The sequence below is a fragment of the Balaenoptera borealis genome (assembly GCF_965194805.1).
Source record: "Balaenoptera borealis genome assembly, chromosome: 11".
In the NCBI taxonomy this organism is placed as follows: Eukaryota; Metazoa; Chordata; class Mammalia; order Artiodactyla; family Balaenopteridae; genus Balaenoptera; species Balaenoptera borealis.
Window position 1 is genome coordinate 96,059,530 of NC_138868.1, and position 17,186 is coordinate 96,076,715.

The 17,186-nt window shown below is 48.2% G+C and overlaps 1 protein-coding gene across 2 annotated transcripts in view; it reads right to left on the minus strand.

Annotated features, from left to right (window-relative positions):
- Positions 1 to 242: 242 nt before the first annotated feature.
- Positions 243 to 17,186, minus strand: part of LOC309604809 (uncharacterized protein) — a gene marked incomplete at its 5' end in the record, with an annotated part of 103,080 nt that continues 86,136 nt past the window's right edge. The window contains one exon of one of the 2 annotated variants that reach the window (XM_082339788.1): positions 243 to 2,046. In XM_082339788.1, coding sequence (XP_082195914.1) covers positions 2,016 to 2,046 — 31 coding nt within the window. In that variant the 3' untranslated portion in view covers positions 243 to 2,015. Of the gene's footprint in view, positions 2,047 to 5,037; positions 5,493 to 17,186 lie in introns of those variants that run through there. The other variant, XM_082339787.1, reaches the window with a different exon arrangement.

A 17,186-nucleotide genomic window follows, 5' to 3' on the forward strand; every position in this document is an offset into this window, starting at 1 on the left:
GAGGGAGGAAGGAAAGGAGGGAGGGAGGGAAAGGGAGGGGAAGGGAGGAGGGAGGGGGAGGGGAGGAGGGAGGGAAGGGAGGGGAGGGGAGGAGGGAGGGAGGGAGGGGAGGGGAGGGGAGGAGGGAGGGAAGGGAGGGGAGGGGAGGGGAGGAGGGAGGGGAGGGGAGGAGGGAGGGGGAGGGGAGGGGAGGAGGGAGGGGGAGGGGAGGAGGGAGGGAGATCATTGAGCATGGGACTATGGGGGATGCAAAGACCCCAAAGCATGGCTTTTGCTGCCTAGTGCTTCCATTCTGGTTGGGCTGCCAGGGCAGCCATCACAGGGAGAATGTCCCATGGCCCAGCCAAGCAGCAGAAACTTAGAGACTGGATCCCAGGCCCACCAGCACCAGGAGCTCTAAGAGGGAGTAACAGGAGGTTAGGGAGGGCCTAGATACCCCCAGACATCACCGTAGGGAGCACTTATGGTCCAAAGGGCTGTTATGCAAAGGAATATATAGCTCCACAATTCACTGAATTTACCCTAAATTAACCCTCCTAAGCTTTGACTCATACTTAAGATTCCTGGGTGGCTTTGGTCCCTGAGTATTAACTAATATTTTAGTGTTCGTGCCTAGAGATTTGAAAGTCACAAAGTCATGATTTTTTTTTTTCTTGGAACTGGAAGGACCTTAGGAACCAACTAATTTACACCATTATCTTATAGAAGGGAAAACTGAAGTTTGGAGAGTTGAGATGGCTTCCCTAAGTCCACGGAGCTTCTTTCCAAATGTGTCTCTGTATTTCTTGGCATTGAATCCCTAGCCCCACATTGGTAGGGGGGTTGTGGAAATCATTCTTCCAGTTTTGGGATATTGAAAGGAAGCGTTGAGACCCACATTGGTGAAGTGCCTTACCCCAAACCACACCAGAGGTCAGCAACAGAACTAGCCAAAACAGGGGTTCTGACCCCCAGACCAGAACTTCCCCCCCAACCCAACCCCAACTGACCCCACTGTCAAAAAAAACCCCTGATTATGCGCAGCTGAGGCCCCCCGGAATGGAGGTGGGTGCAGCATAGGCCAAGATGCTCCTACTCTCTTGGGATGGAGAGGGAGCTGAGGCCTCCCTCCCCGCCCCACCACCAAGCACCTGGCAGGGAACTGGCCTTCCAAACCGCCCTTTGTCAGCTGCTCCTCTGAGCAGAACACGCCGCAGCCCGAGAAAGAGACTTGATCCTTGAGTGCCAGGGAGGCGCCAAGCCTGTATCATGAGGATTTTCATAAACACAACTGTCTGTGTCTGGGCAGCCATGTGGAAAGTTGCAATATAACCCACTGATGTCATGTGGCACGGGAAACAAGATTTCCAGAGGCAACCATGCTGTTCTTTCCAACCTCAGTGTGGAGCAGAATCCCAGACAGGCTTCAGAAAGAAAGGGAAGGAAAAAAAACCCTGCAACAAATTGCAAAACAAAACACCGATTCCAAGGTCTCCAAGGGAGGGTAGGGAAGGGGCTTGGGGGGGGCTTGGGGTTGCTGGGGAGGAACAGCTGGGATGGGGCTTCGGGGGCAGTGCAGGGTCACCCGCCAGGGCTCCTGAGGGCTTCCTGAGGATGGCGTGGGCGGCCTGAACAAGGAGGAGCTGGGCGGGGCCATTTGGTGTGAGCTGAGCTCTCCCTACTGTCCATCACCTCAAGTCTCTGGACTTCAGAAATCACCTGTCATTCCTTTTACCTCAGGCAGGACTGACTCCTCACCTTGGACAGACAGACACTGGGTCTCCTGGTCCTTAAGATCTCCAGATTTCTGCAATCCTTTCTACCACTGATTCCGGGATCACATATGAAGTGGAACTCAAATTCACCCTGCTGCACTTTAAGTACAGTCCTGGTTCTCTATCCACCAGGCAGGACCCCCCGCAGAAGAGGGAGTGAGGGTGGGAGTGGGGCGTTCTTACCTTCTCTGCTGGCATTTCACAGAACGTGACCTCACTCCTCTCCTGTCTCCGCTGGCTGGCAGACCTTGGCCGGGTCATTTAACTTCTCTGGGCTGCAGTTATCTCTTTTCTAAAATGGGGAAGCAGAGAGCATATGATATTTAAGTTTTCTTGTAGCTCAAGGAGCCTATCATTTTATGACCGTCTGCACAGAAGGAGTAGTAGGGTAGGACAGATTACCTAAAAGATATTTTCTGGCTTTATTAACACTTACTGGGATTTTTTTCCAATTATAAAAGTAATCATTCCAATTGCAAGAAAACTTGAAAACCAAGAGTAAGCATTTTTTTTTAAAAAACCTGTTTCCCAAGCTTTTTGGAATGTGTTATTTTCATCTTTAGTCTTTGCGTCTTCTTATATTTTTTAATAAAAATATTATACTGTAAAAATGCTCTACAGTCTGCACTTTAATCACTTTGGAATGTATTCTAAACATTTCCTTATATCGATATTCTTCTACAACATGGCATTTTCTTATATTTGTAGTTTTTCTTATGATTTTTAATATTCAGGCAAATTGCAAACAAAGAAATACTAAGGGCCAATAAACACATGAAAACAATTTCACCTCAACAATAGTCAAAGAAAAGGAACGAGATGTTATTTTTACACATCAGATTAGCATAGGTTTAAAAAAAAAAAAACCTGGCAAAATCTACTTTGTTAACTGGAGGAAGAAATGGACAATAATTTACATGGCTGGAAGGGTGAGAATCTATCTGGAAGACAGTTTTCTGTATCAAAATATAAAATATGTGTGATTATTTACTTAGTAATCCTATTTCTAGGAATTTACCCTATGACAGCAATCACCTAAGTGTGAAAAGATATAAGCAAAACAATGTTTGTTCAATCAATAGGGGAATGGTTCAGATGAGTGTGAAACATACAAAACAGCAAAATAGTATGCAGTCATTAAAAATGATAATGCAGCTTTATATTTATTGACTTGGAAAGATGTCTGACATTTTGTGAAGTGAGAAGAAATCACAGAACAGCATGCAAAGTCTGAGCCCATTTATGCAAAGTTATATGCAGAAATCTGTATGTGTATCTTAGATAACTAAACGCCTAAAGCATTGTTGGCTTCAGATAGAAGGGGCTTAAAGGTTGTAATCTGGTTGGAACAGAGGGACGGGGAGACGATCGGGGCCCACTTTGAAGCTGCGTTTGCTAACCAACCATCAAGTTTTTGTGGTTTTTTGTTTTGTTTTGTTTTTCTTAGAATATATGTTCATTGGGGATGGCAGGGAGGGCAGTGGCCATCTGCCAACAGGTGTTGACCAAAATATTAATAGTTATTATCTCTTGGAGGTGGGATTCGGAATGTTTTAATTTCTTCTTTGAACTTTTACTATTATTCAAACGTTTTACAAAAAATAATTTGTAACATTTTCTGTTAGGGAAGGCTCACAAATACTGGTTTATTTCTTTATTTTACAATATCCCAATAGCCTGGATTTCCATGTCGTGCCTATCAAAGTCTGCAATCTGATTAACTTTCTTCACCTTCCTCAGAGAACTTCAGTCGTCTCTTGCCAAGTTTGGGGTATCTCGGTAGGTACAAGCCCATGGGAACTCCATACTCAGATTCTACCCCATCACACCCCAAGCCCGCTGCCCCACCACCATCAGAAAGATGCTGTTCAAACCTCTTCTGTCCGGGCTGACCAGGGCCCTCTCACCTTCCTCTACCACACTTTCTTCAGATTTGCACCTTGGATTCTGATTCCACTACTGAGCTCTCATCAGATGTGGAAACCCCTGCCATCAACTCTGCTCCTCACCTGAGCTCTGTGCTGGTAATACCCAGCCTGGTATCTGACCGTGCTCTGTCTTTCATCTTTGACTTTGCTGCTTCCTGGCAGGTTCAAGGCACCCTACCATGCTAGGTGTGATAATGCCCCATCCTACCTGATTCATAGTTCCAAAAACACCCACTGGGTGCTCATTATGTGCTCAGGCCCTGGCTGAGTCTTGTGAGCACAGAAACCATGAGCGTAGGTCCCTACTCTTGAGGGGAGCTCAGTGTACTGGAGGTGACTGAGGGGCAACCACTATGATGGTAGCTGACACTGAAGGTTTATTACCGCCTGGCACTGCCCTACATGCTTTGTGTGTATCATCTCATTTAACCCTCACAATAACCCTATGAAGTAAGCACTATTACTGTACCCATTTTAAAGAGGAGGAAACTGAGGCATAGAGGTAGCTTCCTCAAGGTCACAGAGAGCTGAGCAGTACATCAGCGATTTGAACCCAGTAATCCAGCTCCAGAGACATCAATCTTAAACATCATGCTCTATGAAAAAAAAAAAAAGGAAGCCAGCTGCTGAGTCTTGTGATAGACATTTATAAAAAGGGCTGCAGAACTATGGAAAACAGTATGAAGTTTCCTCAGTAAACTAAAAATAGAATTACCATATGATCCAGCAATCCCACTCCTGGGCATCTACATGCACAAAACTATAATTCAAAAAGGCACATGCACCCCTATGTTCATAGCAGCACTATTCACAATAGCCAAAACATGGAAACAACCTAAATGTCCATGGACAGACAAATGGATAAAGAAAATGTGGTAAATATATACAACGGAATACTACTCAGCCATAAAAAAAAGAATGAAATAATGCCATTTGCAGCAACATGGATGCAACTAGAGATTATCACACTAAGTGAAGTAAGTCAGAAAGAGAAAGACAAATACCATATGATATCACTTATATGTGGAATCTAAAATATGACACAAATGAACCTATCTACAAAACAGAAACAGACTCAGACATAGAGATTTGTGGTTACCAAGGGGGAGGGAGGGAGGGAGGTAGAGGGATGAACTGGGAATTTGGGGTTGGGAGATGCAAGCTATTACATTTAGAATGGATAAACAACAAGGTCCTACTGTAGCACAGGGAACAATATCTCATCTCCTGGGATAAACCAAAATGGAAAAGAATATCTTAAAAAGAACATCTCTATGTGTATAACTGAGTCACTTGGCTGTACAGCAGAGATGGGTACAACATTGTACATCAACTATACTTCAATTTTAAAAAATTAAGTATATGGGAGACCTAAAAAAAATTAAAAATAAAAAGGACTGCGGGAGTTCAGTGAAAACGTCATGGATTCTTCTGCTCTCAGACTCTTGGCTGGCATGAGACCCAGACATGTAACCAGCTTCCTCTTAGCTGCTCACCTAACCAAGCTTCTGCTTTTATCTCTGCCCTGGTGTGACGCCTCATCTGTTACTTACACTCGGTATCCATTCTGAGTGAGCAATGTCTGCTGGGCTGGCCTCCAGCTGTGTCCACCTGAACTGGGCTGGCTGGCCCGGACCCTGCTCCACGTCATCTCAGACCCAGCGGGCCAGGTGTCCCGTCCCCACCCCAGTGCACAGAGACACAGCTGGCCCTGGAGCTCTCCTACCTGGGTCTCAGCTTCTTCCCAATGCTCCATGAGCCCTCCAGTTGGGGAGGAGTTGATGAACATTCTTCTGTGACCATTCCGCTTCTGTAAGTAGACCACGTTTTCTGTAAGGAAAGTCTTCCAGAAAAGTTTTGTTTAAACTAAATATTTGTAGATTGAATCCCATTTAGAATATAGTGGAATAATCAGCTACAAATGCAAAAATCAGACATGACAGCACTAACTAGCGTGGAGTATATACAACGTGCCAGGTACTTTGCTTGTAATGTCCATGTAATTCTTAGAACACCCCAGCAAGGCAGGCACCATTTTCATTATACCCATATGAAGAAACCAGGCCCCGAGAAGTTAGCTGACTTGCCCAAGGTCACACAGCTAATAAGTGGCAGAACTGACTCTTGGCCGCCACTCAGTCTAAACCATCACTCTGAGAATTCTTAGGCAAACAGTCTCTCGGGGATGCAAGTTTTCTAAGTTTCAATTCATGTTTTGTCAAAAGAGGACAGACCTTACTTTCTTGATTCAATCTTCAGCCACCAGGCTGGGGTGAAAGGAAACATGAGTCTTGCTGGATAGTTCTGGGGCAGGCATAACAGAAGCTTCTCCCCAGCGTCCCCCAGAAGGGGGAGCTCTGGAGCTACCCCATCTCCAGCCCATCATGTGCGTGCACACACACATGCACACATGTAAATACACACGGGTGCACCTTCCCAGTCTAGCCTATGCCTGTGCCCTTTGACCAGGCGGCTGCCTGGGCACACAGGACAGAGCCACTAGGAGCCAGGGCAATCAAGCGCAAGAAAGCTGAATAAAAGCAGCTAATACTACATCTACGATACGCAGCTTTGGTTGTAATAAACACTGCAGCTGAACATTCCCATGGGCCTTTCCTAATGGAGGGGGTGTGTACACTCCAGAGCAGCCCCAGGGGGTTTACACGCAGCTCCGACTAAACTCCCTATAAAACCAAGCCCGCCTTTTCACCAGTTGTGACAGGGTGTTCTGATTTTAGTCCAGTCTCCTTGTCTGTCAGCTCCCCCAACAAAGGCTTTAATGATCTTTAACCAGGCATAATCAACACTACACACTCAAGCAGAGAGTGCCCGGACCCAAGCAGCCCCTGCCCCTCGCAGCAATCTGCTGGAAGTTTCGAGGGGGACAAAGGCGAACCCCTCAGCCCCCCTTGAGCTACCTCCTCTCTCCCTGCAGGATGGGCTGTGCAGGAGGGCAGCCTCCCAGGAGGGCAGGGGCGGCGGGTCAGCGGGCTCAGGCTGGCTCGGTGGGTGGGGTGCAGGGCCGGCCCCTAGGGCCCTCCTCCGCAGGCTGGCTGTGGTCTGGACAATGGCCTCCGGGACGCTGACTGTTGCGGGCAGCGCTGCTTCTGCAACTCTGCCTCTTACGCTGTCATCAAGGGCATCCCCTCTGCGCTTCTGACAGCTGCCTTCTCTCTAGAGAAAAGCCGGGCCTGGGTGGAGGATCCGAGCGGCCCGGGAAAGAGCAGAGGAGCCTGCAGTTTGGCCGCTGTGCCCGGTCCTCCCAACGCCCCCAGACCCAGCCTGCCCAGACCTTGCACCCTCCCCTTCCTCTCCCCACTCCTCTTTCTCTCCCTCCTTCCTTGTCTCCTTCCGTGGACCCTCCATGCGCCTCGAGGCCCCGGAGAAGGTGGACCTGGGACCAGAGAGAGTGGCAGGGAATAACGGCAGGTGGTGGAGGAGATGCGCAGACACGTAGCGGCAGGGCCCAAGGCCCGGGCCCTGGTGTGAGGAAATACATGGGTGGACCAGGAGGGTCTACCCCACAAAAGCCTTAGTCCTTCTACTTCTAAATCTGTCTCTGAGCCTTCAAGGCTGTGCAGTGTTTATCGGAGCCAAGCAGGGGCCCTGCACTGGCTCTGGGGCAGCTCTGAGTACTTCTGGCTCATACACGAGCCTGTTTGGGAAGCAGCTCTGTAAGCTGCCCGGTACCCTCGCCCGAACCTCCCAGCAAATTCCCTCGGGCGACAGCGAATCGGAGCCTGGATTTTGGCCTCTGACTTCAGCAAATAAACCGGCCTGAGCTGTTTAATGCAGCCTCCCTGCTGCTCTGGACCACAAGGAGCAGTTCGGCAGGGCCCAGAGGCCTGCCGGGTGGTGTCCGGCTTTCCCGCAGCCCTGAGGGCCCTCCAGAGCTGCCCGAAGTTCTGGGGAACAGAGAGGTGCCTTCACTGTTTCAATAGAACTTAGTTTCATTTTTTCACATTACCAACAAATATATTGTACTTAACTTGAGAAAAATAGGAACAATATTAAAAAGTAGAAGGGGAGGCCATGACCTACGGCAAGCACTGCTAACATCTGAGTGCATTACCTTCCAACATTTTTATTTTCCTAAAAGTGTTGAATTTGAGTTTGCCATTGGACTTGTACCAGAGACCTGCAAGGGTTCTTTTGCCTGAGAAAGATGCCCCCTGTGTCGGGGAGGGAGGGATTTTAGCTCATGATTTATTGGGTGACCAGGGCCCCTGCCTTAACTCTGTGCCTCCATGTTCTCAGTTATTATAAAAGGAGATAATAATAGTTCTGCCCTCGAAAGGTGGTCATAAGGATTAAATGTTTTGGTATATGCAAAGTACTTAGAATAGTGTCTGGCATAAACATGAAATACGTGTGGGGCGGCATCACCGATAGTTTTATGATGATGTTGATGATGCTGATGATGGCTATTTGCACTATCTTCCCTGTGAGGAGTGGGGAGTAGGGACCAGCCCCCCTTTCCCCAGCAGCTGTGGCTTCCACGGGAGAAGTCTAAGCCCTCAGCTGCGTAACAGGTAGGCAGGTAGCCCGAGAGAGAGGAAGTCACTCTAGGAGGACAGAAAACAAAATATCACCTGTCCAGTAATCTGCCTTTGCTGGGGTGAAAGGGTAGAGGCGTGGCTTCCACCCCTCATGTGAGCTCTTCTCTCCTATGTAGCTCCGTGCCGGCACCTAAGAGGCAAGTGGCTGCTCCTTTCCTACCCTTGCCCCTGTGCAGGTCATTAATCCAGCATCTCACTCGTCTCCACTGAGCCCAGCCCAGGATATGGACCATTTCTAACCCCACAGTCCAGTGGGCTTCGCTCATACACCAGGGCTGGCTTTCCAAAGGATGCCTACTTGCCGACTTCCTATAGCCCTGAAAGCTTTCTGACTTAGGCCATGAGAATATCAGAACATCCCTGGAGAGAACCCTAGAGATCCTCAAATAATAGCTCATGACAATAACAGCTCGTATTTGTTCGGCACTTACTGTGTGTCAAGCCCTTTGCTAATTTACACATGTATTATCTCATTTAATCCTCACAACAAGACACGAGACAGGAACCATCCCTATCTCCTTTTTACAGTTGAAAACCTAGCTTGGAGAGCTTGAGTCGTCTGCCCAGGATTGATGGCTGGCTACACAGGCAACCAAAGGGACCTGAATTTACCTATGGAAAGGCTGCCCTTTGTTCTGGGGGGACATTACTGTGGACCTTTAAGTTTCCTACAGCTATTCTAAGGGGAAGCCTGATGCCACTGTTAACCTGAATGCTGATGAAGTGTTGGTTTTGATCACGTAAGCTGGGTGTATCTCTTATCTGTGACATTAAAAAAAAAAAAAAAAACCAGAAAGGATAAATCACCTTCCGTGGCCACATGGCTAGAAAGTCAGAGCCTGAATCAGAGCCGGACTCCCCAATCTCATGTTCTTTCTAGCCTTTCCTGCTCATCTTCTGTCCCTTCCAGAGGGCCCTTGGCCCAGGCCAGACACCGAGTCTCACACCCTTCTAGTATTCCCCGCACGGTACCCAGCACAGCACAGCCGGCGCACACCGCAGGTACGCACTCAACCCCTGAGAGCAAATGGAGGCGAACTTTCTGCAGGAGAGTCAGAGCGCACGCTGAAATGTACACCCAGCCTTCTCTCGATAACTTGCCGTGGGTCATTCATTCATGAATGGAAACAAGCTTGGGCAGAAGCTGTTGATACTGCGGACCGGAGCCCAGCCTGGCACCCTAACTCTGAAAAGCTGAGTCTCCCCGGACCCTGTTCTTTCTCTACCTTGTCCGCCAAGCCCACCCACTCCTTTCCCCTCTTTCCTTCTCCCTCCTGCCCCTAAGAACACAGCACGTTCCCAGCCCAAGTTAGTGTCCCTGGAGAAGCTAATATTGTCCAAAAGAATCCGAGAGAGGAAAGCTGATTGGATTTTATTACAGTGCTGATGCCTGATTTCCTCTGGGAGCTGCCTAATTTCTCTCATTCACAGATTGGTGACTTCTTGCCTGCTGCCTGACAGCGGCTGTCCCTGCGACCACGGACTGGAGGCAGGCAGCTTGGGCAGGCCTCCATCAGCAAAGCACTTCTGGCTGGTGGTAACTATGCATTTTTTATTGAGTAAGCGAGTTAATGGGCATGTAAAACATACACAACTTGTCAGCCCGTTAGCTGCTGCCATTGCCGTGGCTGCTCTTCTGCCTCCGGCTCAGCTAAATTGCTCGTTGCCTTGCTCTCTTCCTCCCTCTCCCTCTCCTTGTTTTTTTTTTTTTTTTTTTCCCAAAGTCTCTTGTCTCCCCAACCTGTACCTCCCTCCCTCCCCAAACAGCTAAAGGGTCCCATTTTTATTTATTTATTTTTAATCATAAATAAATAAGTTTGAGAGAAGGCAGCCAGTTTGAAAGAAGACTTAGCCTTGAAGTCTCGCCTGCCTCTGCCCAGTTAATGCTTTGTCCTCAGTTCCTGCTCAGGAAGCCGGGTTCAAGGACAGAGGCAGCCCAGAGTGAGCTTTCGCCCAAGGAAGAGGCACCTAGTTTAGAGCACTTGCCAGATGCGGGACACGGATGCCTGCGTGGACACGCCTCCAGTTGTGCACATGTGGTCAACTGCCTGCATCAGCAGGCCCCCCTACCACCTGCTCACACCCCCAAAACCCCACTCTGCATGCACACACTCAGCCATCCACATCGGCATGTACAGACCCTAACAGCCTCAAAAAATCCACATCGTAAACGGGTACCCTTGAGTATTTACACTTGAAAGAGCCCACAGCTGAGTGCATATCCTACGCTGTAGCCCCCTCTCTGCACCCCTTCCCGAGGGGCCTTCTCAAGCCTGGATGCACACTTCTCTCACACGCACACACCCACCCACACACTCAACGACACAGGTCTTTAGGCACACCCCCAAGTCTACATGTGCATTCACTGCCTTCAGACACCCCATCAAAAGGCCATATTCAAGTATATCCCCTTGTAGATGCACCTTCAGAACTGATGTGAAAAACAACACTCCTATAAGTACCTCACAACTGCTTCTGCACGCACCCCCCCCCCGTTTATGTACACAACCAATTGCTGAAGCCTGCCTACACACTTCCAACGTGCGTGCACCTCTAATAGTCACATCTGCATGTGCACACACCAGATACACTCAGCCTCAACGACCCACGCCTGCAGTGTACACTCCTGCATATACACAGGTTGTAGGCAGGTCCTGTCTGCATGTGCACCCCACTCCCTACCCCTGGATATGTCCCCAAACCCTCATGTCTGTTGCATATGCCTATAAACCAACACTCCCACCAGCCTATCTGCAAGTTGGCCTTTAATGTATATTTCAGGTATATTTGTACACACCTCATGTGCACACATACACTATACCCCATTCTACGTGCTTACAACCCATGCACACAAACTCTTAACCCCTATTTGTATGTATGTTTCATGTAAACATCCCACAATGTTTTATTGTCTGTATGTTCACATCATATGAACTCATAGAAGACTCCGGTTCTGCCCATATTCATACTCCAACTTCCTGTCTGCATGCACATCTCAAATGTACACCCCCAAATGCTCTATTCTACCTATGCGTGTGTGTAAGCCCTGCAAGGATTCCATATCTGCTTACAGAGACCCCAGTGCGTGGACATACACCCAAACCCACCATCTCCACATGCAAAGGCAGCATGTACAATCCCCGCTAACACACCACGGTTCTATCAAATGCTCACCATCAATTCCATTTAATTAAAACTAAACTAAGTGATTGAGCCCATCTCAGACTCTGTGCTGAGTGCTGGAAATATGCAGATGGAAAAGAACGGCAGCGCTTACCCTCAGGAGCTCCCTGTCTAGGAAGAGAAATGAATAAGAAAGCAGCCAGTTAGTTCAGTCACAGAAGTACGTGCACACACGAGCACACACTCTCAGCGGCTCCAAATTCACAGGAACATTCTACCTGCACATCTCAGATGTACAAATGGGCACAGCTTAATTCACATTCCCACATACCCCCATTCTGTGCCTACATCCCCAACTTTAACCATGTGTGATCATTCATTGCCTTTAGTCATAGTGGCTTCACAGGTCACCATCAGTCTCCTCCTGGATGGTAACGCTGCTACTAGGCGAGAATGTTCTCCCCTGAGCGCTGCATTGCTGGGACCGAGTCTCCTCTCTTGGGTTGCTCACTGAGGACCTAGTCCAGCAGCAACAGGGCCTTGGGTACAGAGAGTGTCTCCTCAGCAGCCATCCTGCTTCATTCTCTGCTTCAAGGCCTCAGATGAGTCACCGGTCTTGCAGTTAACCGCCTTCTCTTTGCCCTCTACAGAGCTTGCTGTCCCCACGAGGGGCCCAAGGGCACTTTCCTGCCAACTCTTCCTTGCTTGGGTGGCTGCCACTAGTAGTTCTCTGATACGATTATTTTTAAAAGCTAATCCAATTCCAGCCCGAAATTCTTAGAATTTCAGTGAACTGAATTCCTAGAACTCGGCCTTGCAAGCCAAATCCGGCCCACCGTCTGTTTTTGTAAATAAAGTGCTATTGGAATGGTCACACCATTTGTTTAAGTATTGTCTATGGCTGCTTTGGGGCTGTAATGACAAGAGTTCAGTAGTTACAACTAAGACCATCACCAGTAAAATATGTAGTATCTGGCCCTTTATAGAAAAAGTTTGCCAACCTGATGTCAAGCATGGCGATGGTAATCTTACTCTGGTCTTCCCTGGTCAAAACAGCACAATACACTCTAAGAGGTAAATAGAGAAACCGCGGAGTGCAGAGGCAGAAGATGGTAAAGGAAAGGAATTCAAACCACATCTTCAATTCACCCCGCAGATATTGATTGGTGCCCACTATCTGCTGACACTCTGCTGGGCATGGGGTTACCGCAGGGAATGGAACGTGGCTCCTGTCCTCCTGAAGTAACCAGTCTACTGGGAGATATTAAACTACAACTTCCACACAGACTCCATAGTGGAATTGTGATAAATATTGACAAGGGAAAAATAGGAATCGTTGAAGCCAGGAAAAGGAACTTAGAAGTACTTTGACAGGTGAACTCAAATATGTGAGGGATTGACAAGGTAGAGGGATCGAACAAGCTCTCTGGATACCCCAAGGTGGGACCTGGGACGAGGACAGCACAGTGAAAACAGGAAGACCTGTCTCAGTGGGACGAGGAGATTTTAACCCTCAGCGCTGCTCTGTAATGGGCTCTGCACACAGGAGGTTGCATGCTACAGGAATATAAGGGATGGATAGAGGGGATTAATACTCGGGTTGGCCTACATGACCTCTGAGTCCAAGTGTGAGACTCACCATGGCTTCTCAATATGGTGCCAAGCTAAGCTTTGCCAGTGTTCCCTCCCGCCTTGCCAGCATCCTTTGCTCTCCTGTGGCAGGCGTAAGGGACAACCTCTCCTGACCTGGCCCTTGGGTGGGCCATGAACAGCTCCATTCACAGGGGGCCGTGAGGGTGTCCATCCCTCCTCTGGTCATTACCAGTTCATACACTAAACCCTATAGGCCCTGAAAGTAAGTTTCCATACCAACAGGCTTCTAGGAGGACCCTCAGAAACTCCTCCTCCCCTTCTCACATTGGACCCCAACCTTCTTTCAGTTGCTGTCTCCTCCCAAGTTCCAGACTTTTCCATCCCTCTTTTGAGGCTTCCAGCCCCTCTCCTCCCCAACCCCTCAGGTGGGGTCCACAGCCTCATGCCTGATCCCATCTTGCAGAGGGTTCAAAGGAGGACCTCAAAGTTCAGCCTCACCCTTAATCCAGGATTTTTTGTGCTTCTTGCTCTGGACACCAAGGACACAGATGAGGGCAAGAGAGAAGCAAAACCGGCAGCAAGAAGGAAGGCAGGGTCAGGATGAAAAAAGGAAGGAAGCAAAATGCAAGGGAAAACACAAAGGCGAATGCGGAGAGCCTTAGGAACCTTGTGTTTAAGTGGTCTGATAATTAAATGAAAAGTGTTTGGTGGAGAAGCCCACCTTTCAAAATCCCTGCTGGTGGTGAAGCATATAAAAACCTGAATAGCAAATATTTACTCAGAATTAACATGGAACAGATCCCATCAAGCAACCTTGGGGCTGTTTCTGGAGTCTTACCTCAATGTCCTGTGTGGCATGGGGGCCCACGCGGGCACTAGACCTGGCATAATATGCTAAACAAATCTAATGGTGTGCCTTATTTCCCCCCTCAGCAGACGTCTTAATTATGTATCTTGCAAATGCACAGAGAAAATGGATTAACCACAGCAGCTGTTTCCTGCTGGAGCGGCACCCTCCCCAGAAGCCTTTGCAAGGAGACGGTGGGCTGGCCCGACAGGCCGCACCAGGGAGCTGGCAGGAGTCTGGGAAGTGCTCAGGTGAGAGGCTGATGAGGATCTGAATCTTCAGCCAGGGAAGTGTCTGCCCCTTGACACCCCAATGGGAGAGGTGGGACATGAGTTGAAGGGTGAGTGGTAAGGGGGTCAGCCCAGTCTGTGGCCGTACGGGCTGAGGCAGGCTCTTGGAAAGGCTTCTCTGCGAAGACCATCTTTCCTGGGCCACCCACCCAGAGCCATGTGCTAAATGCCAACTGGTCGTTTAGTAGGGTGACTCACTATTTCCCCCTTAGTTTCTCCTAACAAATTGCAGGAACCCGGGTTTTAGTTTCGTTGGCACTTATCAGGGTCAATGGAAAAAGCTGGGACCCAGAACAGGTTCCATGGAGGAAGAGAAGTCAGGGAAGTTCGGAATGTGTGGCTTTAACTAGGGAAGGCAGACCAATGGAGAAAAGCGGAAGGTGATATCAGGATGCTAGGTATAAGGGCATTAACCCACTTTGAAGTAATGGTCTGGGGCCTGTGTGGAAGAGAAACATTCTGCAGATGGGCAGAACACCGACATGAGCCGGACACTGGTCAGGGACAGAGCACCACTTGAGATGACCTGGCCAGTGAACCCAGAAATGTCCAGAGATGCTGGTTTGCATGTGTGTGTGTCTTGAGGACTCTGCCTGGGACATAAAGGTCTTTCTCTGTGATGCCTTTGGCACTGCTGTCTTGAGCAGCAGGATATCAACAGGTTAACTGCACGGGGATTTAGTCCTGAGTTTGAGTCCCATTCTAACACTCACTGGCAACTCTTGTATGTAACCTTTCTGGGCATAGTTTCTCCATCTGGTTTATGTGAAATACTGGCATGAAGACTTGAACTCATCAATAATAATATTATCTGAATCTGAATGTGTTGAGTGGCCATGTTACCTATCATGGATTTCTCCTAAAGTTGAAGGAGGAGTATTGGTTGAAATTTGTGAAACAGCTTTATGACCTGGAAAGGGCAAGAACCACATGTATTGAGCATGTACTATGTGCCAAGCACCGTTCACTCAGTCCTCACAGTAATCCTATGAGACAGGTCCTATTAGTGTCCTGATTATTCAGGTGAGGACATTAAGGCACAGAGAGATTACCATACATAAATTCCCAAAGTTCGCACAACTAATAAGTGGGTGGAGCCAGGATTCAAACCTTGGCATTTTCATTCTATCTGCTCTACAAGTGTTAATCAGTGATTGTTGTGATATAAGACAGTTCTCCAGAATTGGCTGGGCTCAGCGGAAAACAGGAGGAAGCAGGTCCATGCCCTTCCCGGCATCATAGGAAATTGAACACTAAGGCGAAACTTTGGGCTCCTGTCATGTAAACAGTGAGACTAAGGGCGTAGGCTAAATTCGAAAGACAGAATGAGACTACAGTGTAGGGCCAGGGCAGGAGTATGGCCTGAAGAGGAGCAATACGGCAAGAACAAGCCTTGGAAGCAAAGCAACGCTGCTCCACACATCCCCAGATGGCACCATGCAGCGCCTCCCCGAGCATCTATTCCGTTCCATTTGATGAGACACATGGGGGATAAGATGACTGAAAGGCATGATTCCTGCCCTGTGTAGCATAGACTCTACCAAGGAAGGTTGATCTTACTCAAGTAATTGCAAGCATGATGAGTTTAAAGAAGAAAGAGGTTTGGATGTATATTAGCTCGGGTAATGTTAACTGCTAAAACAAATAGACCCCCAAACGTATAATAGCTCAAACTCAAGAACTATATGCCTCACTCACGCGGCAGGACAGAATGAATGTTCCTGATTGGTGAGAGTGGCTCTTCTTTCATTTCTTTCAGACACAGGCTACCGGCACCTCTGCCATCTCAACATACATCCTCCTAGGCGTTGCTGGGGTCACCACTGCAGTTGGCCAAAGGGAAAAGGGCTAGAAGGAGTGTACAGGAAGGTTTTCATGGGCCAGGCGGAGAGGAGCACACGTCACTCCCACTCCTATTTTAGTGACGGCGCCTCAGCCCCACGTCACACATAATGTCCAGGGAAGAGCAGGGTGCCCAGGAGGCCGTGGGCTTAGTGACGAGCTAGTAGACTGCCACAGTGGGCCACACAGGATCTTTGCCCCAGCCCCTGCCCTCTGCTTGGAATGCCTCCCCCGGGCCCAACTTCCCTTCTTTCTACTCAGCAAACTCTGTGGCTTTGTGAACAATAGCATACAATATTCAACCGTAATATTTTCTTCTCTTCTGGTACCTATAATCCCCCTCTGTTCCCAAAAGCCCTATAAAAATTGTCACTCATAACACGATGTGCACTAGTGGTGTCTTGGGAAGGGAAGAGGCCTTTGATCACGTGTGGGCAAATCTGGGAAGGCAGCAAAATAACAGCAGAAAGCAAGATATCAAGAGGGGATTCCAGAATTGAGTCAAGGACAGGAATTCAGAACCACCGGTAACCAGCAGAGCACGGGGCCACCCCGAGAATCCTCAAACTACTGGGGAGAGTGACTCTCCAGAGGGGTGTGGGATGGAGACTCAGATCATCTTATTTAGAAACTAAGAAAAAGGTGGGGGGGATATTCATAAAAATCTAGAGGAAACCTGGGGAAAATAATGAACATAACACAAAATGTTTCACAAATGTTCTCAGATCAAAGGCCAACAGACACTGGTTATTCCTGTGTACCAGGTACTTTGCTTCACAACAGCCAGGTTAGGTAGGGATTGTGCCCAATTGACAGATGAGAAAATCTAAGAGAAAGTCTCACCACATAAATAGGAGAGCTGGATTCAGACTCAGATATGTTCTTTTTTTTTTATTATTTTATTGAAGTATAGTTGATTTACAGTGTTGTTAATTTCTGCTGTACAGCAAAATGATTCCATTATACATATACATACATTCTTTTTCATATTCTTTTCCATTATGGTTTATCACAAGATACTGAATATAGTTCCCTGTGCTATACAGTAGAAACTTGTTGTTTATCCATCCTATATATTATGTTTGCATCTGCTAATCCCAAACTCCCAATCCTTCCCTCCCCCAGCCCCTCCCCCTTGGCAACCACAAGTCTGTTCTCTATGTCAGACATGTTCTCAAGTGATATACTCTACTGCCTCCTGCCTGAAGGGAAGAATAGAAGAAGAGCAAGAGGACAGATGTTAGTAGGAA